General features: G+C 47.9%; 8 protein-coding genes and 1 non-coding gene across 9 annotated transcripts; 7 read left to right on the forward strand and 2 right to left on the reverse strand.

Moving 5' to 3' along the window:
• Positions 1–419: 419 nt before the first annotated feature.
• Positions 420–2,102, forward strand: F5147DRAFT_697206 (uncharacterized protein; the record flags this gene model as incomplete). Its single annotated transcript, XM_041437503.1, has 4 exons — positions 420–519; positions 598–1,257; positions 1,311–1,423; positions 1,607–2,102. The coding sequence occupies exons 2-4, from the start codon at positions 871–873 to the stop codon at positions 2,100–2,102; spliced, it is 996 nt and encodes a 331-aa protein (XP_041292238.1). The 5' UTR covers positions 420–519; positions 598–870.
• Positions 2,103–2,742: 640 nt separating this feature from the next.
• On the forward strand, positions 2,743–3,255 carry F5147DRAFT_774255 (uncharacterized protein; the record flags this gene model as incomplete). Its single annotated transcript, XM_041441582.1, has 1 exon — positions 2,743–3,255. One exon carries the CDS (start codon positions 2,743–2,745, stop codon positions 3,253–3,255), a length of 513 nt encoding a protein of 170 aa, XP_041292239.1.
• A 1,839-nt stretch (positions 3,256–5,094) lies between these two features.
• Positions 5,095–7,775, forward strand: F5147DRAFT_653300 (uncharacterized protein; the record flags this gene model as incomplete). Its single annotated transcript, XM_041433766.1, has 7 exons — positions 5,095–5,231; positions 5,281–5,505; positions 5,565–6,148; positions 6,202–6,432; positions 6,486–7,118; positions 7,168–7,420; positions 7,454–7,775. The coding sequence occupies 7 exons, from the start codon at positions 5,095–5,097 to the stop codon at positions 7,773–7,775; spliced, it is 2,385 nt and encodes a 794-aa protein (XP_041292240.1).
• A 1,028-nt stretch (positions 7,776–8,803) lies between these two features.
• F5147DRAFT_761279 (uncharacterized protein) lies at positions 8,804–10,416 on the forward strand (the record flags this gene model as incomplete). The annotated part of the gene is made up of 5 exons (XM_041440522.1): positions 8,804–8,885; positions 9,069–9,105; positions 9,180–9,708; positions 9,791–9,838; positions 9,892–10,416. 5 exons carry the CDS (start codon positions 8,804–8,806, stop codon positions 10,336–10,338), a joined length of 1,143 nt encoding a protein of 380 aa, XP_041292241.1. The 3' UTR covers positions 10,339–10,416.
• Positions 10,417–12,191: 1,775 nt separating this feature from the next.
• Positions 12,192–12,709, forward strand: F5147DRAFT_774258 (uncharacterized protein; the record flags this gene model as incomplete). The annotated part of the gene is made up of 2 exons (XM_041441583.1): positions 12,192–12,584; positions 12,638–12,709. 2 exons carry the CDS (start codon positions 12,192–12,194, stop codon positions 12,707–12,709), a joined length of 465 nt encoding a protein of 154 aa, XP_041292242.1.
• Positions 12,710–16,226: 3,517 nt separating this feature from the next.
• On the forward strand, positions 16,227–17,719 carry F5147DRAFT_653303 (uncharacterized protein; the record flags this gene model as incomplete). The annotated part of the gene is made up of 3 exons (XM_041433767.1): positions 16,227–16,725; positions 16,791–16,838; positions 16,911–17,719. The coding sequence occupies 3 exons, from the start codon at positions 16,227–16,229 to the stop codon at positions 17,717–17,719; spliced, it is 1,356 nt and encodes a 451-aa protein (XP_041292243.1).
• A 763-nt stretch (positions 17,720–18,482) lies between these two features.
• F5147DRAFT_577748 (heterokaryon incompatibility protein-domain-containing protein) lies at positions 18,483–20,160 on the forward strand (the record flags this gene model as incomplete). Its single annotated transcript, XM_041431411.1, has 2 exons — positions 18,483–18,846; positions 18,911–20,160. Coding segments are annotated over 2 exons (1,614 nt in total), but the record flags the coding sequence as incomplete, so codon positions are not given.
• Positions 20,161–21,836: 1,676 nt separating this feature from the next.
• Positions 21,837–21,907, reverse strand: F5147DRAFT_t85. The gene has a single exon. It is a non-coding gene; the product is annotated as a tRNA-Gly (tRNA).
• Positions 21,908–22,051: 144 nt separating this feature from the next.
• On the reverse strand, positions 22,052–23,412 carry F5147DRAFT_577683 (uncharacterized protein; the record flags this gene model as incomplete). Its single annotated transcript, XM_041431406.1, has 4 exons — positions 22,052–22,649; positions 22,701–22,941; positions 22,991–23,118; positions 23,171–23,412. The coding sequence occupies 4 exons, from the start codon at positions 23,410–23,412 to the stop codon at positions 22,052–22,054; spliced, it is 1,209 nt and encodes a 402-aa protein (XP_041292245.1).
• Between the last annotated feature and the right edge of the window lie 375 nt (positions 23,413–23,787).

Genomic DNA, 23,787 nt, shown 5'->3' on the forward strand with positions numbered 1-23,787 from the left:
TTGCCATAGAGTATAACTCTCGAGGCCAATCCCACATATGTCCAGACTACCACTTATAATCAATGCTTCCCTGTCGATGCCAAATTTCATCATCTGGTCGCGGAACTATTTCCTTGGTCCGACTTTTCACTCAAGCGAATACAGACGGTCGTCGTGCAATAGCAGAATGCTCTGCTGCTCTGCTCACAATACTTATCGGAACTCAGTGAATCATGGTCCTCCTATTATGTACCATTAATTTGGGACTGTCCAAGCAGTCAGCCTCATTTAAACGGGAAATTCCTTACCGCACACTTGGATGAGTTCAAGTTGTGCAGATATTCATACAAATAGCTTACCGATATTATGTAATTGTAGCCTGCCAGTAAGACACTTGGCACCGTTTTCCCTTATTTCACCTTCAAGTGTTACTAGCATAACGAAATGAAGCCCCAAACAGGATTTCTGGCTCTTGCTGAAGAACTCCTGTTTTACATTCTGAGTTTCCTTCCTTGCGGAGATATTCTCCGGTGTACATCTGTGGGTCGCCATCTTTCATGTTATCGTTGTTCTAGAAATCTAGATAGACTGCTGTTCTGACGATCAATCCTCTTGCAGGTATGTAGAACCCTTCGCCAGACGTACTTGTCCTCCTCCGAACTTCAGTACATCGTTGAAATAAGTGGACAACAGTTGCTCGTTATCCCCAACGCAGGCAATAGCATACCTATTTCTAAGCGTCTGCAGCTTTTGAGAGACAAAGCTCACGCATGGTTCAAGGTTGACACCCACCCTTTCAAAATGGTCCCCGTAACAAGGACACAGCTATCTCGAGAAAACATTGTTGCTGGTGGGCATTTCTGCTCGTGGGACCCACTAGGAGATACGGCCATGATCTTTCCAGCACTTCCAAAGCCCTCACAACAGTCAATCCGGCGAAACTGGCTCCCAGGAACGTTGTGTTCGGGTCCACACTTACGCAACCTTGACGTGTTTATGGACCCAGCACAAAACCTAATCGCTGTCGCTTATGCCGTTGATAACAAGACAGTCTATATTAACCTTGGAGCCCTGGATGGTGATGGTGTTCACCCTCAGGCTGCTGGAGAGAAACTGTTTCTGTTGCACGACTTATGCTATGAAACGACAATTGCTGAGCTCAAAGGTTTTGGGAGGCATATTGCATTGTCGCGCCACTCGGACGGTGCACATCCGACTTTGTTGGACGGGACGTGGCAGCTGCAGATTTGGGACTGGAAATACTCGACAACATCCAGTGTGAGCTTTGGTTTGAAAGAGTTGAAAGAGTTGACGGTTGATTCTAAATTTAGAGCATCCTCAGCGGTGCAGTAGGATCCTTCAGCCCAGCTAATTTTTGTTTCCTCGGGAACAATCGATTGCTGGTTATAACCGATAACTTGAATCTCTATTCAATCAAGAACATGTCCCAGACACCGGAATTGCTGGCGTGTTTCCTGATGCCCATCTTATTGGTGCTACAGTGCCATCCTATGATAGATGATATTGGGTATGGCTCACAGTTGCATATGCAAGCCCAAGCGACGATGTGCACTTCAGACCCCACACATCGACTCATATGCTTTACTACGCATTTTGCTCGAAATAGTCAAGTCTTCATCATTTCCACGAGGATTTTCTTCGACCTCGACGAAATGGCAGCAGCAATGCCGATACCATGGGAACATTGGGCCCCCTCAAATACTCGTATCTTTTGGCACCCATTTCATATCAAAATTCACATTCACGGAAACCGAGTTTTGCAGACACTCCCTGTCGGCACGCGCAACACGGAGTTTATATTACAACTATTGGACTTTAGCCCGCTAGCTGTGACAAACAGGCGGGGTCTAGGACGAGTGGTGAAAGAGCCGGCGTACATCTATGCTAATGGATTTCGCCAATGTGGAGAGAGCTTGACGACATCCCTGCCTTACGTCGAAGTCGTATTTTCGGAGAGAAAGTTTGGTGCTGATTCAGTGTTGAAGGACATGTGGATCGACAAGGATGGGATTTATATGCTCTCCGCATCAGGCTTTATTGACAGACTTGAGGTCATTGACGTCCAGTCCGACTTACGGAGCGGTGTGGTATCAACTAGTTGATGATTATCTAGGTACTTATGGAGATCATTGGTGGTCGAGGATACCATCTTCATTCGACCAAGGCCTAAAACACTAAGTCCTTCTTTGTTGTTATATTTTTTTCGATTTGCACCAGTAGTGCTGCCGCGGTCCGGTCCAGAACCACGGTTCGAACCGGACTTTTGGTCCGGTTCTCTGTGGTTCGGTCCATGGTTCCCTCACCAGCCAGAACCGGACCGGAAAGCGGTTCTGGGTTCTGGACCTTCACTAGTGGTCCGGTTCTGGTTTGACTTTCCCGAACCTTCCCGAACCGTTCCTTGACCTTCGAATTCCCTCGACTTCGACACCAACCACGACGACGTCGGTGTCCATGTCGACATCAAAACACTGTCTTCGAGATTTGCATTATTTGTTAATCAGGCTACTGTTAGCCTTTTTGAAGGTAAGTACTAATCAATTTATTCTCAAGACTCTGACATATGTTTACCTATATCACAGATATCTACTTGTTCTAGTCTATATGCTTCCTGGATAGTCATGATCCTCCACCGGTTCTCAACTCTAACAGATCTCCTTGGATATTGTCGCTCTGTGGTGTTAGGCTATGTGCCATGCATAAAACGGGGTGCCGACCAAAAAACTGTGAGTTATTTGCCTGACGATGTCTGAAGACTGCTGTGCTCTGAACGCTGACGGCACCCTCAAGGATGCTTCTGAAATTACCTTTTTTAATGATCCTGACGATAAAGTACCATTGCCCCAGGTCGCATCTTCTGCCCAGCCATCCTCTTCCACTACATCCGCAAAGGACGCCTTCTCCGTTCTGCTCAAGGCTGGATGCACCCCAGCAACAGTTGCAGCTGGATCTAGGCGCTCTGGCCGGCCCTCAAAACCATCGGCTCGTATTTGCGATGCTGACAATGCCTGCGGTCTGTCTTCGTCAACTAACCGAAGGAAACGTGCTTTATCTAGTGCTACGGATCATCCAGCCCCCAAGAAAACTGCCATGCGAATCTTATCCCCTCTTGACTCCGAAGATGAAGACATACCCTCTACACCTGATCTGGGAGAGTCGTCTGCTGACGAGCTGATCCCCCAACCAGAGGACGACGATGAAGTTGATGAATCTAAATCCCCCTCAAATTCATTGTTCCCCGCTTATATTCTTGATTAGTTACATTCGCTGCAGTACCCAACACTAGCTCGTGTTGCGCGTGATTACCTGCCCATTCAAGGCAGTTCCATTCCCTCTGAATGCGCTTTCTCCAGCGCGGGCATCACATCAACTCTGCGCCGCAACGCACTCGCATCATCCACTTTCTCCGCGCTACAATTGATGAAGGCAGCCTATAAGAATGGACATGTGTCAGCAGCAGTAGAGGCAGAAGGGTATGCAGTTGGTATGCAGTTAGACTAGCTACCCAATGTCATGTAGATGTCTTGTGAATGTTTTTTCCGTTGCTTGAAAAATTTTCGGTTCGGTTCGCGTTCGGACCAGACAAGAACCGGACCGGACCATTGAGAACGGTTCTCAATGGTCTGGTTCTGGGTTCGACAATTTTAAAGAACCGAACCATGGTTCGGTTCTTGGTTCTCGTCAAGGACCCTCTGAACCGGACCGAACCGGACCACGGCAGCACTATGCACCAGTGCCATGATATCTGCAAACAGCTGTAAATGAGCTCCGGAGTTGCGGCAGGTGGACAACTTCCTACCTGACACGCACACGAACCTCATTCAACTGACTCCACTTCACACAAAAAACTTGAAGACGTGACACCCTGACACAGCTCACCTAGCTCACCTGCCACCGGTACCCAAAAGCTGTCCCCTTTGTGACTTTGTTGAAGACATCAAGTGTAGTACGATAATTCAACGACAATTAATGGATGGGACAGTATAGAGGGAATAAGCTAACATCATGTGAAGAGTATGATCTGGTACGGGCACGATAAAATATAGCGCTTGCAGTCTCTTTTCCCGTGTTGTTGGGTTCTGTGCTCAAGACGTATTTTCCCGTCATTCCGGACTGAGACAGCTGTCCGAGTCTGCAAGCCGGAGGAATACTGAACCGCATCGTTCGAGAATGGTAAGTATTCTATGATCATCGAACTGAATTCGATGCTCAAGGCCATCACAGAAATCACGGACGTCTTGATATGTGTGAGCAGCCTGTTCCTCCCTAGAATGTCCTGGTATTGAGCTGCTGACGGAAAGTGTCACAACGTCTTCTTCCATACCGATGATCGCCGCCGACTATCCGATTGAGTCTTCCCCTTGTTCACTGTCTGTTCATTCATACCTATTCCAATACATAAAGTGCATTGCTGTAGTGACATGTGGCGCAACATGTGTTGAAGACTCGGCGTGCCTTTATTTCTCTGCACTTTATAGCATACAGCCCGAAGGGCTACTTCAAGGGTACGAAACTGGAAAGCGCAGAAGTGCTGGATGGATCGCTCTATCTCAAAGCCGCGAGATCACAAAATTTGACGGTCTTCTTTCTGTGGAACATAGCGCAAGCGCCGGACTCCATTGTACTCTAGATCTAAGAATATAAATTTCAACATCAAGATTCTTGGAAGAACTTCTTAGGAACTCGGAGTAAGCATCATGATTGATGTAGTAGATAGCGGAGTTCCTTTCACTATACAAAAACATGAAGTACTTGACGCGCTGCAATCGATCTTGAATTGACAGAGCACTAGAGTATAGAATAGAATCTACTATAGATGGATCTCGGACTGAATAACAAATAAGTCAGGGTCACGTGCGCGTGTTGATGGGAACGCGTCCTTGGAATCGAAATTCTGAATTGTACGGTTTACAAATTACAACGGCCACATCAATCCATATCTGACACATCAGATTGATCGATGGTCCACTACATTTCGCGCCACATTGGTTGACCACATATAAGGCAAGCAGGACTTTTTTGTGGCTCTTAGTTTTATTCCCCTCACCAGTTTTGCTTACAACGCTCAGTCAGCGTAATCGTTGAACTTCTAGTGTCATGTCCCCTGCCGGCGAGACTGAGTCTACCCCTCCACGCGCCAATGCATCAGCTCCAGGTGCTAGCAAAATAGAATCCACCCCAAACAGCCGTGGGGCCTCCGTCGTCAGCGAGAACATCGGCGTGCTCGGTGTCAAGTGCGTACATTTCCTGTCTTTATTGAGTAGAGCCTGACATTCCATCAAGGGTCGATAAGGTCCGCCCATGGATTCAACGGGATATCGAGCAGGTCAAGGAGTGCAAGGCAGATGCCATGCTGCAAGCCCTCCTTCAGCGCGCTTCTTCTGCTCCCAAGACTAAACAGCCCGAGCTTCTGCAAAAGTGTCTCAAGGCGGTTCTGCCTGTTTGCAATGGACAGGCTTCTACTGCTCTCGTAAAGTCTTCTGACATCCAGACAGCCCTCAACGAATAGTGAGTGCTCGCTCTTAAGTTCGCCGATCAGACGTTCTGATGCTCAAAATAATTGCAAGCGTATGTCCAGGAGTGGAGAGCAACTTCTACGGCCCTTTTATAAGAGCCACCAACATCGCCCTCGCTTGTCTTGAAGAGATCAAGATTGATGGAATGCGTGCTCCTGTCCCTACCGTGGACATGATCTGCCAGCAGAACGACATGCCCATGCACCAGATGCACCAATCCAAGAAATCAACTCGGAAGCCCGACCTCGTGATTCTTCCTTTGAATAGCGCATGCGCTCCCTTCCAGGATGAGACGGGCGACAAGAAGGGCAAACAGACTAGCAAACAGAAGAACGACGGGAAGAACGACGAGAAGGACGACGAGCAGCGCAAGAAGAAGCGCAAGGCTCATATGGACACGAATGCAACAGCTAAGCCGAAAAATCTCCCCTGGAAAGATGTTCTAGCTTGCATCGAGTTCAAGAGAAAGATAACAGGGAGGACGAAAGGGATTAAGGCACCCCCCTCTTCTTATACATTGACAGACTATGCCCCTACCAAGCCAGAATATCTGCCGGTCGATCATCTTATGGCTGTAGACCTAGACCCAGCCCCTTCACAGACCCCAACAACACAAACTGCATCCAACACTACATGTAAGTGATGACATTTGCGATTTTAGGATTAAACTAAATTGGCCAAGCCGCAGCTCAATCTTCTGGCCTTACTGCTGCCCAGCCTTCCCGGGGCGGGTCCAGCTCCAAACGCAAGGCCACAGACACTTTGGAATCTGCTGCGAAAAAATCCAAGGGGAACCACGACGACAAAGACGCCGACGCTGACGCGGATCTAGATGTGACCGTTCAGACCGGTCTGTACGCTGCCGAAATGTTTGCAGCGAATCTTGCAGTCAACTATCTGCTCAGTATTATCGTCGTCGGTGAGTTCGTTCGTCTGTTGAGATTGGCTGCGCTCTTATTAAGGCTTTTTCAGATGATGTCGCGTGGATCTGGTATTATGATCGACAAGGGATAATTCAATGCTCAGGCATCAACTTCATTCAAGATCTCCCGCGATTCATGGTACTGTTGTACGCTTTACAACGCTTCGAGCTTCACGATTGGGGCCGAAACAAGGACCTCCTCCCGGTCGAAGTCGAGAAGAGACTATGTCACGAATTCAAAATCAAGGATGAAAAACTTGGAGAGGTGGATTTGCTGCTTCACACCAGTCACGACGAAAGAGTGACACACTACGGACTGCAAGGACGGGCGACCAATGTGGTCCCTGTCACCAGCGAAGCGCTCACGAAGAAATACGGCAAGTTCAAGGATGGGATGGTGGCCAAGATCTTTTGGGGAGAGGCGAGTCGCACTAGCGAGCCGGAGATCCTGAAAAAGGTTGATGAGATCGCTAAGAGGCACGTAACTGTCCAAGGCCACGTTCCTGAGCTGCTTTGGCACCACACGTTCACGAATCCCACGTCCGCAATTCGAGAAGCGCTTGACGTTCCGGAACCCACTAAGGGCAGTCGCGTGCTCTACATTCTTGTGTTCCGCAAGCTCTTCCCCATCACTCAGCTTCACGGCAAAGAGCTTTTTGACGTCTGGCGTCAGTGTATTTCATGTACGTGTTTCATTGGGTTTACATGTCTCTTTGTTGACATCACATGCAGGCCATCTTACTCTGTGGAAGGAGGGGGTATACCATCGAGATGTCAGTCCTGGAAACCTGATGTGGTACTGGAAAGACGACAAGCGGATAGGCGTTTTGAACGACTATGATCTATTCTCGTTGGCGGATGAACCAGGTCCTAGGGGCAACGAGCGCACGGGCACGGTGCCGTTCATGGCCCTCGATCTTCTCACCAAAGATGGTCAACAAGGCAAAGTCAAACACCTATATCGCCACGATCTAGAATCGTTTATGTGGGTTTTAGCCTGGATTTGCTTGCGTTATAGGCAGGGAGTCATTCTATCACGGCGATTGCGCCCTCTCGACGAGTGGGCGACTTTAGACGCTATTGCATGTGGCGAGAAGAAGTTAGTCTTCCTCAACAATCTGACCCCTTTTGCGCCCTCGGACATAGACAAACTCACATGGGGTGTCCTTGTGAACTGTATGTTGGTGCTTAAAAGGGATGCCGACAACCGATACTATCTTCGCTTTACATCGAGCTCAGGAGAAAGCCAGCGGCCCAATGCTGAGGACTCGGATCTCGATGCTTTTCTATCCAAATTTACCAGTCTAGGTCATTGGGTTGAGCTCAGCAAACCTGAGTAATTTTTTATACCCTGCACACGGTGTTCTGCGCATCGATACTTGTAACTTTCAGTTATAGATTCCCAATACAGCAACGTTACTCCAGCGTTTGTCCCCACCCGACTATTTCCCCATCTGTGACCTTTACTTGGTTCCGGCCACACATCATTATTCGACAGAGATCTAAAGTTGCTCATGTCTAGCGTCGCGTGTCAAGGATAGAAGGTACGCTATGTACTCACAGTGTACTTGGAAGTTGAATGATCTAGGATGGCGAGAACTCACGTATCTCGGCAACTCGACCAGTTTGTCCCATGTGCCATGCGGCTCAAATAGAGCTCGACACATCCTCTTGGGATCACCAATGAAGTCCAAGGAGTATAAAATGCATGACGGGAAGCGGGAGGTGTCCCATCGCCACATCCCACAGTCGCACGGTATTATCCTCCGGACCAGATGCGATGCGAGCACCATCCGGTGAAAACAAGACTGTGTGAACCGCTTTAGTGTGCCCCTCCAATGGCTCACCCAATGGCTGTCCCGTCGCTCCATCCCACAGCCACACAGTCTTATCGTACAAACCAGACGCGACACGAGTACCATCCGGTGAAAACCTTCAATATTCATCCTCGTGATTGCTAACATTGGTCTTTCTAGCTCCATGTAACGATCATTACATTACCGCAATATTGAACTGTATGGCACACGGGCCTCGCTGGTGGAGTCGTCGAGATGCGTGAGTCCTTAGTTTTGTAACATCAATCCTGCTAGCTCCAGGTAACGATGATTTTATTAGTGAAATATCGAGTGTACCATTTGATTCCTTGATTCCTTGTCAATTGCATACCTGGTACCAAGCCTGAATGTACCGGAACGATGCGCTGAAGGTGGAAGCGCGTACCGCAAACTAATTTCGTCAGCGATCTCGAGACGTGTGCCCTTGCAGTTGAGGTGTTCCTGTTTTAAGATATCATCACTGTCAGTGTCGAGAAAATTATTTTCAAACTTGAAGTTCTCATGGCAGTCTTTTCGATCGAAGTCAAGTAACTATGTATTGGAAATATCGGGCATTTGAGGAACCACCACCGGACGGCTATATGCGGAAGGGAGCCCAGTATTCTCGCACATCTTGTTAGTGATGGGAATCCGTTTACGTTTGACAAAGCCCTCCCTCCACCAACGTGGGAGTAGGGAATTGTAGGCTGAGACACTTGGCACATGCATAACTAGTTGCTTGTTTCACCTTCAAATCGAAATGGAGCCCCAAACAGGATTCCTGTCTCTTGCTGAAGAACTCCTGTGTTACATTCTGAGCTTCCTTCCTTACTGAGATATTCTTCGGTGTACATCTGTGCGTCGCCATCTTTCATATTCTCGTTGTTCTAGAATCTAAATAGTTTTGATGATCCTCTTGCAGATATGTAGAACCCTTCGCCAGACGTACTTGTCCTTCTCCGAACTTCAATACATCGTTGAAACAAGTGGACAACAGTTGCTCGTTATCCCCAACACAGACGATAGCATACCTATTTCTAAGCGTCTGCAGCTTTTGAGAGACAAAGCTCACGCATGGTTCAAGGTTGACACCCACCCTTTAAAAATGGTCCGCGTAAACAGGCCACCGCAATCTCGAGACGACATTGTTGCTGGTGGGCATTTCTACTGGTGGAACAAACAAGATGACACGGCCATGATCTTGCCAGTACTTCCAAAGCCCTCACAACAGACAATCTGGCGAAACTGGCCCCCAGGAACGTTGTGTTCGGTTCCACACTCACGCAGCCTTGATATGTTTATGGACCCAGCACAAAACCTAATCGCTGTCGCTTATGTCGTTGATTACAAGAGAACCTATATTAACCTTGGGTCCCTGGATGGTGATGGTGCTTCACCCTCAGGCTGCTGGAGAGAGACTGTTTATGTCGGACGAGTCAGAAAACTGCCCTCGAACTATGTGTGCCAAGCTCCAAGGTTTCGGGAGGCATATCGCTTTGTCGCGTCTCTTGGTTGATGCAAATCTGACCTCGTTGGACAAGGCGTGGCAGCTGCAGATTTGGGACTGGAAATACTCGACAACATCCAGTGTGAGCTTTGGTTTGAAATAGTTGAAACACTTGACGGTTGATTATGAATTTAGAGCATCCTCAGCAGTCCGGTACCCGACGGATCCGGCGCCCCAGAACTTTATTTCCTCGGGAACAATCGATTGCTGGTTATAACCAATAACTTGAATCTCTATTCAATTGAGAACATGTCCCAGACACCGGAATTGCTGGCGTGTTTCCTGATGCCCAACCTATGGATGTTACGGTGCCATCCTATGATAGATGATATTGGGTATGGCTCACAGCTGCATATGCAAGCCCAAGCGACGATGTGCACGTCAGACCCTACACATCGACTCATATGCCTTACTACGCATTCCGCTCGAGATAGTCAAGTCTTCGTCATTTCCATGCGGATTTTCTTCGACCTCAACGAAATGGCAGCAGCAATGCCAATACCATGGGAACATTGGGCCCCCTCAAATACTCGTATCTTTTGGCACCCATTTCATTTCAAAATTCACATCAACGGAAACTGAGTCTTGCAGACACTCCCTGTCGGCGCGGGCGACTCGCGGTTTATATTACAACTATTGGACTTTAGCCCGCTAGCTGTGACAAACAGGCGGGGTCTAGGACGAGTGGTGAAAGAGCCGTCCACGACATGCATCAGTGTCGATAGATATGGTGCATTTGGAGAGAGCTTGACGACTTCCCTGCCTTACGTCCAAGTGTATTTTCGGACAGAAAGTTCGATTGTTCACTGTTGAGGGACGTGTGGATCGACAAGGATCGGATTTACGTGTTCACCAGATCACTGAAATATTTTGACAGACTTGAGGTCATTGACGTCAAGCCTAACTTACAGAGCGGTGTGGTATCAACTGTTGATGATTAGCTAGGTACTTATGGAGATCATTGGTCGAGGATACTGTCTTCATTCGCCCAAGGCCTAAAAATCTGACTATGGGAGACTATGTTTCAAGCATGTGTTGCCATGGACTGTAACTCTCGCTGCCAATCCCACATACGTCCAGACTACCATTTATAATCAATGTTTCCCTGTTGATGCCAAATTTCACCATCTGGTCGTGGAACTCTTTCCTTGGTCCGACTTTTCACTCAAGCCAATACAGATGGTTGTCGTGCAATAGCAGAATGCTCTGCTCACAATACTTATCAGAATGTAAGCACACTGGCTTACCTGAGTTCTCATAAATCAGTACATATACCGTCACTGATACTGAAACATAAGCTTTCAGTATTTCACCTTTTGGTGTAACGGTTATGCACGGGCGTCGGGCTGACCATGTTACACAGAACTCAGTGAATCACCGGCGACCGCACGTACTAACTGTCGAGAACTCCGCTGATTTGACTAACAGGATATGTTGGCAGGACGTTCTTCCGACAGAGATTGCCAGAACCACGACTTCACGGGAGTATGTTTGCAGGTCTCGCAGGTCACACTGCATACATTACTGATGTGTCGCGCCTGAAAACCCTTACTTGGGCCTGGTGGAAAATACTCAAGCCAAGCTGCCAAGGCCATGATGCCGCATCCCCAAAACGACCTCTCAGCAGCTCTCAGCTCGTGCCAAAACATCGGTAACTGCCAAATGGAAATGATGTTCGGGCGGGAGACTTGAAACCCGGTTTTACTCATACTATAGACCAGAAACTTTGGCGTTTGTCCTCCTATTATGTACCATTAATTTGGAACTGTCCGAGCAGTCAGCCACGTTTAAACGGGACATTTGTTACCTGATACGCACACTCGGGTGAACCTTGTTGTTCAGATATTCATACGAATAGCTTAAGCTTTAGGCAAGCGCCTGAGTGGTGCAACGTTACCGATATTATGTAATTGTAGCCTGCCAGTAACTTAGACACTTGGCACCATTGCACCTTATTTCACCTTCAAGTGTTACTAGTATAACGAAATGAAGCCCCAAACAGGATTTCTGGCTCTTGCTGAAGAACCCCTGTCTTACATTCTGAGTTTCCTTCCTTGCCGAGATATTCTCCGGTGTACATCTGTGGGTTGCCATCTTTCATGTTATCGTTGTTCTAGAAATCTAGATACTTAAACTGCTATTCTGACGATCCTCTTGCAGGTATGTAGGACCCTTCGCCAGACGTACTTGTCCTCTTCCGAACTTTAGTACATTGTTGAAATAAGTGGACAAGGGTTGTTGTTATCTCCAACCCGGACATAAGAATACCTATTTCCAAGCGTCTGCAGCTTTTGAGAGACAAAGCTCACGCATGGTTCAAGGTTGACACCCACCCTTTAAAAACGGTCCCCATAGTAACAAGGTCACCGGGATCTCAAGACAACATTGTTGCTGGTGGGCATTTCTGCTCGTTGAACCCAGTAGAAGATACGGCCATGATCTTTCCAGTACTTCCAAAGCCCTCACAACAGTCAATTCGGCGAAAATGGCTCCCAGGAACGTTGTGTTCGGTTCCAAACTCAGACAACCTCAATGTGTTAATGGACCCAGCACAAAACCTGATCGCTGTCGCTTATGTCGTCGATGACAAAACAGTCTATATTAACCTTGAGGCCCTGGATGGTGATGGTGTTCACCCTCAGGCTGCTGGAGAAAGACTGTCTCTGTCGGACGACTTGGAAAACACCTTTGACACGACATTTGTAAGGCTGAGAGGTTTGGGGAGGCATATCGCTTTGTCGCGTTACTCGAACAATGAAAATCGCACTTCATTGGACAAGGTGTGGGAGCTGCAGATTTGGGACTGGAAATACTCGACAACATCCTGTGTGAGCCTTGGTTTGAAATAGTTGAAACACTTGACGGTTGATTCTGAATTTAGAGCATCTTCAGCGGTGCAGTACCCGACGGATCCAGCGGCCTAGCTGATTTTGGTTTCCTCGGGAACAATTGATTGCTGGTTATAACCAATAACTTGAATCTCTATTCAATTGAGAATATGTCCCAAACGCTGGAATTGCTGGCGTGTTTCCTGATGCCCATCCCATTGAAGTTACAGTGCTTTCCTCTGATAGACGATATTGGGTATGGCTTACAGCCGCATATGCAAGCCCAAGCGACGATGTGCACGTCAGACCCTACACATCAACTCATATGCCTTACTTTGCCTTTTGCTGGAGATAGTACTCAAGTCTTCATCATTTCCACGAGGATTTTCTTCAACCTCAATGAAATGGCAGCAGCAATGCCAATACCATGGCAACATTGGGGCCCCTCAAATACTTGTATCTTTCGGCACCCATTTCATTTCAGCATTCACATTAACAGAAACCGAGTCTTGCATTCATTCCCTATCGGCACGCGCAGCTCGCAGTTTATATTACAGATATTGGACTTTAGCCCACTAGCTGTGACAAACAGGTGGGGTCTAGGACGAGTGATGAAAGAGCCGTCCACAACATACATCAATGGCGATGAATTTGGAGAGAGCTTGACATCATCCCTGCCTTACATCCAAGTCGACAGAAAATTTGATTGTGCTGATTCACTATGGGGGGACATGTGGATCGACAAGGATAGGATTTATATGCTATCCAAATCACTTGGTAGCATTATTGACAGACTTGAGGTCATTGATGTCCAGTCTGACTTACAAAGTGGTGTGGTATCAACTAGTTGATGATTAGCTAGGTACTTATAGAGATCATTGGTCGAGGATACCATCTTCATTCGACCAAGGCCTAAAAATTTGACTGGGAGACTATGTTTCAAGCATGTGTTGCCATGGAGTATAACTCTCGAGACCAATCTCACATACGTCCAGACTACCACTTATAATTAATGTCGATGCCAAATTTCACCATCTGGTCGTGGAATTTTTTCCTTGGTCCGACTTTTCACTCAAGCGAATACAGATGGTCGTTGTGCAATAGCAGAATTCTCTGCTCACAATATTCATCAGAACTCAGTGGATCGCCGTAGGTACTAACCGTCGAGATCTCCACTGATTTGGCTAGTAGCATATGTTGGACAGGACGTTCTTCTGACAGAGATTGCCAGTCCAAATGCCTCAGAACCGTTGAAGGTTCAATGATACAGCGAGAGACAAACAATGGTCCTGACTGTATCTATAAATGCTGTAAGGTCGCGCATTGCCTAGTCTGCTATACTTGAGACGACAAGTGCGTTCGACCCTAAAGGGGAAGCGAGTGCAGCAAGGATCTAGTAGTAGGTGCCGAAGGCGCTACTGGTTGGCGAATGCGAAGCACGGGAAAGCGCAGGTGTGCGCGAGGCGCGGGAATGCGCATGCATGTATGCAGAAACAAGAGAGAGTAAGAGTGAGTTTGCTTAAGTGATGATTAGACACTAGACAAGACGTGAGAGATGCAAGCTGAGAGATGTTATATGCGAGGTGCCAAGTAATAGATTTCAACTATGCTCTGCTGGGTAGTAAATGGGCATTGTTGTGGTTCAGTCCTCTGTCGTTCTGGTGGGAGAGTAAGTCCGTAATAGTATGATATGTACTGCTGGCGCTTAAGTATGGCACCTAAGCGCTGTCATGCAGAGCCGAAGCGCTACCGAGTAAGGTATGTAAGGATATATGTAAGTAAGGGTCCATGATAAAAATAAAGATGGAACGATATGCAAATGTGAGAAATGGACATATACGCACTAGGGAACTTGGTGGACAGTGGATGGATGCTTCCGGATGGCTGGCGCTATAGGGCGCTCAAGCGCGGGAAAGCGTGGGAAAGCGCGCACACATATACATCGTGAAGCGCAGGAAGTTGCGCGCACATTGCGCGATGCGCGGGAAAGCTGCGCCTCATGTAGGAATAGCTGTAGGAAGCATACAGAGTGATGCTACAAGTTCGTGCTGTATACTCCTTGGTGAAAACTGCAATATTGCACAAGGAGAGGCATGAGTCTCTACACCGTGACTTCGCGGGAGTATGCTTGCAGGTCTCGCAGGTGCATACTTCATACACTCCAGTATCAATGTCAGACAACAATGAACGAGATCAGAGACATCTAGAATTTATTTTCCCTCGAAAGAACTGGGAGAATTGTGTTTGTCAGATATGATGCTCTTCCGCACACCATGCAGGATGCTTTCAAGCGATGAGGTGGGGCCGCTGCTGGCAGCTGGTAAAAGGTTCTATCTCATTACACGCAATGTGCGGTTTCAAATTCCTCTGCCAAGCTCGTGGCGATCACAGGGAGCATTCAGTTTTCTAGTGTTGTGGGGCAGTAGCAATCAATACATCGCTGGGTTATGGGAACCCAAATTCTCCAGACCTCCTTCAAGTACTCGAGGACCACGATTACCCAAATCGCCGAGGGCCTTTCTGGGTCCAAAGTTGCTGACGCCATACATGTCATTGGAGGTTTGGATAGCGATTTTGAGCCTACAGGGTTTGTGGGTCAGCTGGCTGTACCACGCGCTGTATTATCAACGGATGCAATGAACTGAAAAGTGCAACAAAGCCAATGTTGCAGGTATGTGTGTCCTTCTTTTCCATTCTCTCATCCCGTATCTTCATTTTGTCGCAGAACGCAATGTCATAGACACGATTAGCACCTCCACGACAGCAATGAGTACATGACTGACCTGCAGGTAGCGTGTCACCAGTGACAGTGGCACTACATTACTGATGTGTCGTTGCTGGTGGAAAATACCTGCCAAGGCCATGATGCTGCTGAAATTGCATCCCCAAAATGACCTCTCAGCTCGTGCCAAAACATCAGTAACTGTATCAATAGAAATGATGTTCGGGTGGGAGAGATAGATAGCATTGCAACTTGGCAAGACTATTCAATTATGATACAACGTTGTTGCATCATTGGTAAGGAAATTAAGAGCTGTCGACAACCTGATCATTAATGAGGAGAACCCAGAAGACTTGACGAGCGTGATCATCATTCCTGCAGGAAGTGCAAGAGAGTCGCCTATTCCATAATCCATATTTGATGAGAAAGAGTTGATGGCAAAGTTGAAAGTGGCCAGTGCTTGTGTGATCATTCAAGTTTACCCATGGAATTTGAAATTGACCAGTATATCTGGGGCATTTTCGCCTTGAGCTAGATTCAACAGGGATCGTTCGGCCCTGCACTAGTAGTCACTCTGCGGAAACACAATTGGAACGTGTGACACATGTCATATGTTTGTACTAACAACATGACCAAACATATCAGCAGCGTAAATAGGTTGGTTGTCTAAACCATTGTGCAAAGGACCATAGTATATCGAAATGAAGCCCCGAACAAGGTTCCTGTCTGTTACTGAAGAACTTCTGTCTTACATTCTGAGTTTCCTTCCTTATCGAGATATTCTTTGGTGTACATCTGTGGGTCGCCATTCATGTTATTGTTGTTATAGATAGACTGCTATTCTGACGGTCCTCTCGCAGGTATGTAAAACCCTTCGCCAAACGTACTTGTCCTCCTCCAGACTTCAGTACATCGTTGAAATGAGTGGGCAAAAGTTGCTCGCTGTCCCTAACACGGACGATAGCATACCTATCTCCAAGCGTCTGCAATTTTTGAGAGACAAAGCTCACGCATGGTTCAAGGTTGACCTCCACTCCTTCAAAACGGTCCCCATAACAATGTCACAGCGATTTCAGGAAAAAATTCACATTGTTGCTGGTGGGCATCTCTACTTGTGGAGCAAACAAAAAGATACGGCTATGATCGTTCCAGTACTTCCAAAGCCCTCACAACAGCCAATCCGGCGAAACTGGCTCCCAGGAACGTTGTGTTCGGTTCCAAACTCACACAACCTTGATGTATTTATGGACCCAGCACAAAACCTGATCGCTGTCGCTTATGTCGTTGATCACAAGACGGTCTATATTAACCTTGGAACCCTGGATGGTGATGGTGTTCACCCTCAGGCTGCTGGAGAGAGACTGTTTCTGTCGGACGACTCAGAAACCCGCTCTGAAACGAGAAGTGCAAAGCTCAAAGGTTTTGGGAGGCATATCGCTTTGTCGCGTCGCCTGGACGATGCAAATCTGACTTTGTTGGACAAGGCGTGGCAGCTGCAGATTTGAGACTGGAAATACTCAACAACATCCAGTGTGAGCTTTGGTTTGAAATAGTTGAATGACTTGACAGTTTATTCTGAATTTAGAGCATCCTTAGCGGTGCAGTACCCAAACGGTCCTACACCGCAATTGATTTTTGTTTCCTCGGGAACAATCGATTGCTGGTTACAACCGATAACTTGAATCTCTATTCAATTGAGGACATGTCCCAGCCGCCGGAATTGCTGGCGTGTTTCTTGATGCCCAAGCTAATGGAGTTACGGTGCCTCTCTCCGATAGATGATATTGGGCATAGTTCAGAGTCGCATATGCAAGCCCAATCGACGATGTACACCTCAGACCCTACACATCAACTCATATGCCTTACCGCGCTTGCTACTGGTCGCAGTCTCCTTTCTAGTACTCAATTCTTCATCATTTCTACGAGGATTTTCTTCGACCTCGACGGAATGGCAGCAGCAACGCCAATACCATGGCAACATTGGGGCCCTTCAAATACTCGTGTTTTCCGGCACTATTATAATTTCAAAATTCACATTAACGGGAATCGGGTCTTGCAGGCATTCCCTGTTGACCCACGAGCAGAAAAGTGGGAGCCCGTATTACATTTGATGGACTTTAGCCCGCTAGCTGTGACAAACAGGCGGGGTCTAGGACGAGTGGTGAAAGAGCCATCCACGGCATACATCAGTGACTCTAACGATGAATTTGGAGAGTGCTTGACCACATCCCTACCTTACGTCAAGGTCGTATTTTCGGACAGAAAGTTCGATTCTGATGATTCAGAGTTGCAGAACATATGGATCGACAAGGATAGAATTTATACGCTCAATGCAGACAAGGAACCATGGTTCGGTGGCCATCCGCTTTTGCGAGCAGGGTCTACTAGCAAACTTGAGGTCATTGACGTCTAGCCTTACTCACAGAGCGGTGTTGTATCAACTAGTTGATGATTAGCTAGGTACTTAGGTCGTGGATACCATCTTCATTCAACCAAGGCCTAAAAATCTGACTTTGGGAGACTACATGTGTTGCTATAGAGTAACCAATCCCCACATACGTCCAGACTATCACGTTTCCCTATCGATGCCAAATTTAACCATCCAGTCGTAGAACTCTTTCCTCGGTTCGACTTTTCACTCAAGTGAATATATACGATCGTTACGCAAACTTGAATGCAGAATGCAGAATGCTCTGCACACAATGTTTCTCAGGACTTGGCGAATTACCACGATAATTAAGTCACGGTAAGTATTGGTCTTGGACTGTGCTTGTCCAACGTTCCCCGACCTCTCTCAGTTTGACTCGGTCACCAGACGTTCAGCCGTCGCAACCTACTCGCCGGTAACTCCAGTGTACTGATTGTTGAGATCTCCCTCGTTTTCACAACATATAATGATATTGGGCTGGACGTTCTTCCGACGGAGCCCGTAGATTGCCACACTTAACGATTTACAGCTTTCGCTGCACCTTGCGGCAGCCTTGCTGGGACCACGTGTTAGAACGTTCACGTCGAGGAGTCGCGCGTTTATTCCAAGTTCATCTTCTCGTTAACGTTAGCTTGGGCTAGCAACTTGTGGTACGTGGTCTGTTCTTGGAGTTGTGAAATAATGTACGTACCGGAGCCCGTCCAAATTCTTCATCAACATTGATCAAACATCGGCGTTCGTAGTCACCATGGGGTTGCGCAACGGTTCCCTTGTCTGCGATTACTGCTCGAGCAAATTTTTTTCATTCGAGCCATTTCAGATTGCATGGGCTGCAAAGGACTCGTCGGATCCTAAAGCAGGCTTCTCATATATCACTCAAACTTGGCAGGAGATTGACGACGGAGAAAATAAAGGATGTAATTGGTGTGATGTTCTTTGGGGAGAGATTCCTTTTTGGTATCAGCACCGCAAGCAAGAGGAATCGCCTATGCCAGAGGAAACTTTCAAAATAACTGTGGGGTTTGAAAAACGGAATTCAGAAGATGAAATTGTCCTGAAAGTCACGGTTGAAGACGACTGGACGGCCAGGTATCAAGTGCGGTGCGACCCAGGTACATAGTCTCTCCGACTCTCTTGTTGTTTGCGTGCGATATGACAAACTTTTGTTTTTGCTAGATGAAAATGCGGCTGCCTTTGTCCCTGGCAGAATGCTGGTGTGGCAGGTTGGATCTCCTCAAGCCTTCAAGCTGGCCTCAGACTGCCTCACACAATGCACTCTTCGTCATAATTGTCCCAAACCTCAGGAAACAAGCCTCCCAACCCGTGTAATAGACTGTTCGGATCCAGAACGGCCAAAACTTGTTCTCACCAAAGGCATGCAAGGCTTTTATGCAGCGCTTAGTTACGTCTGGGGTGAACCACAACCGCACAGCGTCTGCACCACAAACCTCTCTACGTACCTAGAATCAATCGACATACTCCTCCTTCCGAAAACCATCAGAGATGCCATCTTTTGCTCCTACAATCTCAATCTCCGTTACCTTTGGGCTGATACCTTGTGCATTTTGCAAGATTCGGACGAAGACAAGCAGCGCGAGATTCCGCAGATGTGCGATATATACCGATGTGCATACGTAACAATCATCGCAGCCAGCTCGTGGAAAGTCAGCGAAGGATTTCTCCATAACCGCAAAAAACCAGTTGAAACGCTACTGCCATTCTGGTGCCCGGATGGAAAGCTCGGTACCATCTCGGTCGATGAAGATGATAGCCCCATGTCATCCAAAGAACCAGTGAATCGCCGAGCTTGGTGTTTCCAAGAGCGCCTCCTCTCCCCTAGGACCTTAGTGTACGCTTCGCACACTCTCCAGTATCAGTGTCAGACAGCAATGAACGAAATCGGAGACATCTGGAATTACCTTCCCTCGAAGAAACAAGGTGAATTGCGTTTGCCAGATACCATGGTCTCACGCACACCGAGTAAAACGCTTTCGAGCAATGACGTGGAGGTGGTGCTGACAGCCTGGCGGAGTGTTCTAAAGGACTACACACAACGCGCTGTTTCGGATCCCTCTGACAGGCTTGTGGCGATCTCAGGGATCGCTCAGCTTTTCCAGCGTTGGTGGGGGGATAGCAATCGTTACATCGCTGGGTTATGGGAACGCGATTTGTCCACCGACCTCCTGTGGTATAGAGATAGCCCATCCTACGGAAGTCTCGTTACAGGGCAATTCCTTGCACCCTCGTGGTCTTGGGCTGCTACGATTGGATGCATCGCTGCCGGGTGGGACAAAAGAGTCGGAAACATCATATGGGAAGTGCAATCATGCAACGCGATCCCAGTCTCCGACAATCATCCTCTTGGTCAGGTGAAAGGCGGGAGATTAATTGTCAGAGCGATCATGAGAGATGTGACCTGGGATCCTGCAGAGCCCGAGCTGTTCGAGCTAAAACGACCTTGTGTTTCGGTAACGAAGACAGGTGACGAGCCTGAAGACCGCGATGAAGCTTGCAGCATCCGAAGCTTCCCAGCTTCAGGAGCAGCTGATATCACCGTTGATACGGGGCTAGCGGTCAAGGACTTAGATCAAATCAAAATCACCACCCTTCCCGAGCCGAATGCCATACCCACTTCTGCTTCTCCGGTGGAACATGCCAATATTCGAATATGCATTGGCAAACTGGGGGAAAAGGCATTGAAGGCAGTAAATATAGGTCGTTCCTTCATAACAAACCAGTTCTTGAAGTTGGTGCCATGTCTTGTGCGCCGGAAACACGCGCACACGACAGGAACCACACCCGTAAGACAACCTCCCACCTCCCATCAGATCACTAGCAATGACACTAATGAAAATGACATTCAGGTGGAAGCGATGACACCGCAGGACCATTCAACTAATACGGACATGGCTGTGGCATCGACGGAAGTTGTCGAAATAGGATGCGTACATTCCGGAGGAGAGCCTGATCACATGGGTTCAAACAACCATGCAAAAACGCGTCAATCCAACGAAGTTACCGTGCCTTCAAAGGAGCGGGAACGACACATTGGTTACGGGTATTTTGACTACGATACTGGAGAAATTGGAGCTGACAAGGGAAAAGCTGTCGTGGTTGGTTCAAATAAAGGGGAGAACCCTAGCCACTTAACGGGCTTGATTGTCGTTCCTGCAGGAAGCACAGGAGAGTACCGCCGCGTGGGCCTATTCCATGTTCATGGGAAGTCCTACGAAGATGAAGATGAAGAAGCCCCTCATTGTGATATACAATCATGGTTGAATACACCTAATACTGAAGTCATTACGATAATTTGAACTAAACATGTTCGTCACTTAGCATTATATCAATACTTGGCGTAGTGGCCAGTATCTATGCGTTGTTAATTGATCGTTAGTACATGTCCGGGGCATTTGTCAAACGGAAAGACTAGGCCTACTGATTGTGAGTCCAAAACATGTCAAAGCCTGCCGAGCGCAAAGTCAGTCCTAAGATCGGTGAAACACAGCCCACTGAAAATGGGGGAAGAACTGAGCAATGGGAGTAAAAAAGGGTTGTGAATTGTGCCATCAATTTTAAGTTCTGCGTCAACCGGGACTGGGATATTGATGGTCGAACTCGGTGCTAGGCCATGGGAAGTACACAGACCTATCGTTGGGTTGTTTTGCTCAGAAAATCTTGATCGCTCGCGGAATTGTGCTACTTGTGTCCACTGGTGAAATATGCAACGAAGGAAGACCGAGAAACGAAGGACGGGCACCTGCTGGGAAATGGACAAGAAGATCACATTGACGGCGACGCTCTAATTGCGCTACAGCACAGAACCCTATACGGCAGCCACTGGTTGGAGAACTTCCAGAGAACGGTGTTGAACAAAAAGAGCAACGAGCGTTGAAGCCTTGAGGCCTAACTTATCGTGGGTCCCAAACGTGTCTTGAAAGTTTACGAAGCACGAAATCAATCGAGGGATCCGTAAAAGCCCACTGAAAATGGAAGAAAGGCAAGGTTTTCAATCAGTGTGTACACGAATTAACAAACCTTTCACCCATTTCATTTGTGTGATGGAAAAAGTTGTGAAGCATGTGCACACCAGTGATTCACATCTTGCGTCAGCCGGGAGTCGAACCCGGTGCTAGGCCATGGGAAGACCCAATGTTACCGATACACCACTAACGCTTGTTTACGGTTGCAACACAGTACATATAACCTTGGGGCGAGTGATTTTGACTTTGAACCATCAGCTCCTGGGCCTACTAGAAAGTGGATGTTATGTGTTATATTCCGGTAAGATTAGATGATATCCAAAAAGGTGTGTTTGTATCAGATAAGGAGCGGTATGGGTGGAGAAAGATCATGAATAAATTCGACAGCGCCAGATTTGTTGCTCAGCCCAACATGTCCTTTCTCAGATACAGTGTCGGAGCCCGTCATTGACTGCGTATCTACAGATGAATCGTCGGTGTCATCATCTTCAGTAGAATCGCTCGGCTCATCAACATCAGTGTCTCGCAGAGGGCTGCTGATGCTGTCTCCAGCCTTTGGCCTCATGATCGGAATAACATACTCCTCATCTTCCTCCGCAATGCTGTCAGTTCGAGTCATGTGACTCGCAACATGTCTGATCTGACGTTCCGTATCTTGCTCAAAGCTGGAGTCGTCGCTGGGAGGTACGCAGACACCTAATCTCCGAGCCTGTTTCCGCTCGCGGATTCTGGCAAGACTTCGGCGTCGCTCCTCCATCCATTGTTCCTCATCCACCTCAAGGACAAGAGAGGCCCGGCCGGCGGGATCAGATGAGATGACAGATTTCGGCTTCTCACTACGGAGATAAACATGCACCCCTGCAGCTGTGAGCACCCGAACGATAGGCGCATGTGAGCTGCGACTTCGCATTCGGTGCGCATACGATGCCGTCATTCTACAACAAGGATAAGTTCGCGTCAGCAGAACATCTGGAATGTGGACTAACCCTGGCCCGAGGACGAACTCGCCACCAAGCTGAGTAGGATCGCCAGCTTTCTCCCAAACAGGCATGCCGACACGCAGAGCATTTGCAATCACCATGGCAATGCCTCCCGCGCGACTATGTCGGACGTAGCTACTGCGCCGTTGCTCTGCTTTTGACTCGACCGCCTTCACAGTCATCCCAAGAATGCCATAGATACGAGAAGACGGATCGGTATACACTGCATAGGGCGTCCGGAAGATTTCTTGGGAAAATGAGCATAGGTCGAACGAAACGAAGGGTGGCATGCTTACGTCGGTAAGACTTGATCATGTTGTACGAGCCATTGCTGATGATGACAAGGTTGATTCCGGACTGCTTGAGTACTTGTGGATCTACAGTATTGGCGATAGAAAACATATAGTCTTGGCACAGCGGACACCTGGCATGACGCGATAAGCTCAGGCGCGTTCAAGATCGACCTGGAATCTCACCAAAAGTGTCTGATAAATATAACGACTGTCTTCTGTTCCCGGAAGAGGTCGCCAAATGGAACCCTAATGCCGTTTTCGGCCACGACAACACAAGACGCTGCATCTAGCAGCTGCCTCTTTGTCGGAAGGGCGTTCTCGTCGAAAACATGTGCGAAGTTAGAAGGAGCGGTGGAAGGACGCGACGACGGTTTCTTGCGTGACGACTGCTCATTCGAATTGAGAAGGCGCTGCTGAGGTTGCATCGTCTGAGGCCTAGGTTTCTTCGGAGTGAGAGGCGCTAGCTCAGAGGTGACAGACGCGAGACCGGAAGGAGAATACAAGGAAGAGCTACTGGGTTCAGACATGTAACCAGGCTCAACACTCGTAGGAGAGTCATAAATAGAGGTTCCAGTTGAAGGATAGGACACATCAAGCGATTGCATATTCGCGGCAACGACTGCCGGAAATAGCATCGACATCGATGATTTACGGCGCGGGCGGAACGTGTTCTCTTCTGGAACGTGTTTCTCTTTGGACGGGCGCTCGGAACTCGCTCCGAGAGCAACGGCCATCGAGGGGAACGAGCGATGATGTTGATGGTGTTTCACGTTTCCGGTCTCACTTGAGAATTCAGCGAG

The sequence above is a fragment of the Suillus discolor genome (assembly GCF_016758755.1).
Source record: "Suillus discolor strain FC423 chromosome Unknown F5147scaffold_31, whole genome shotgun sequence".
NCBI classification, from domain to species: Eukaryota; Fungi; Basidiomycota; class Agaricomycetes; order Boletales; family Suillaceae; genus Suillus; species Suillus discolor.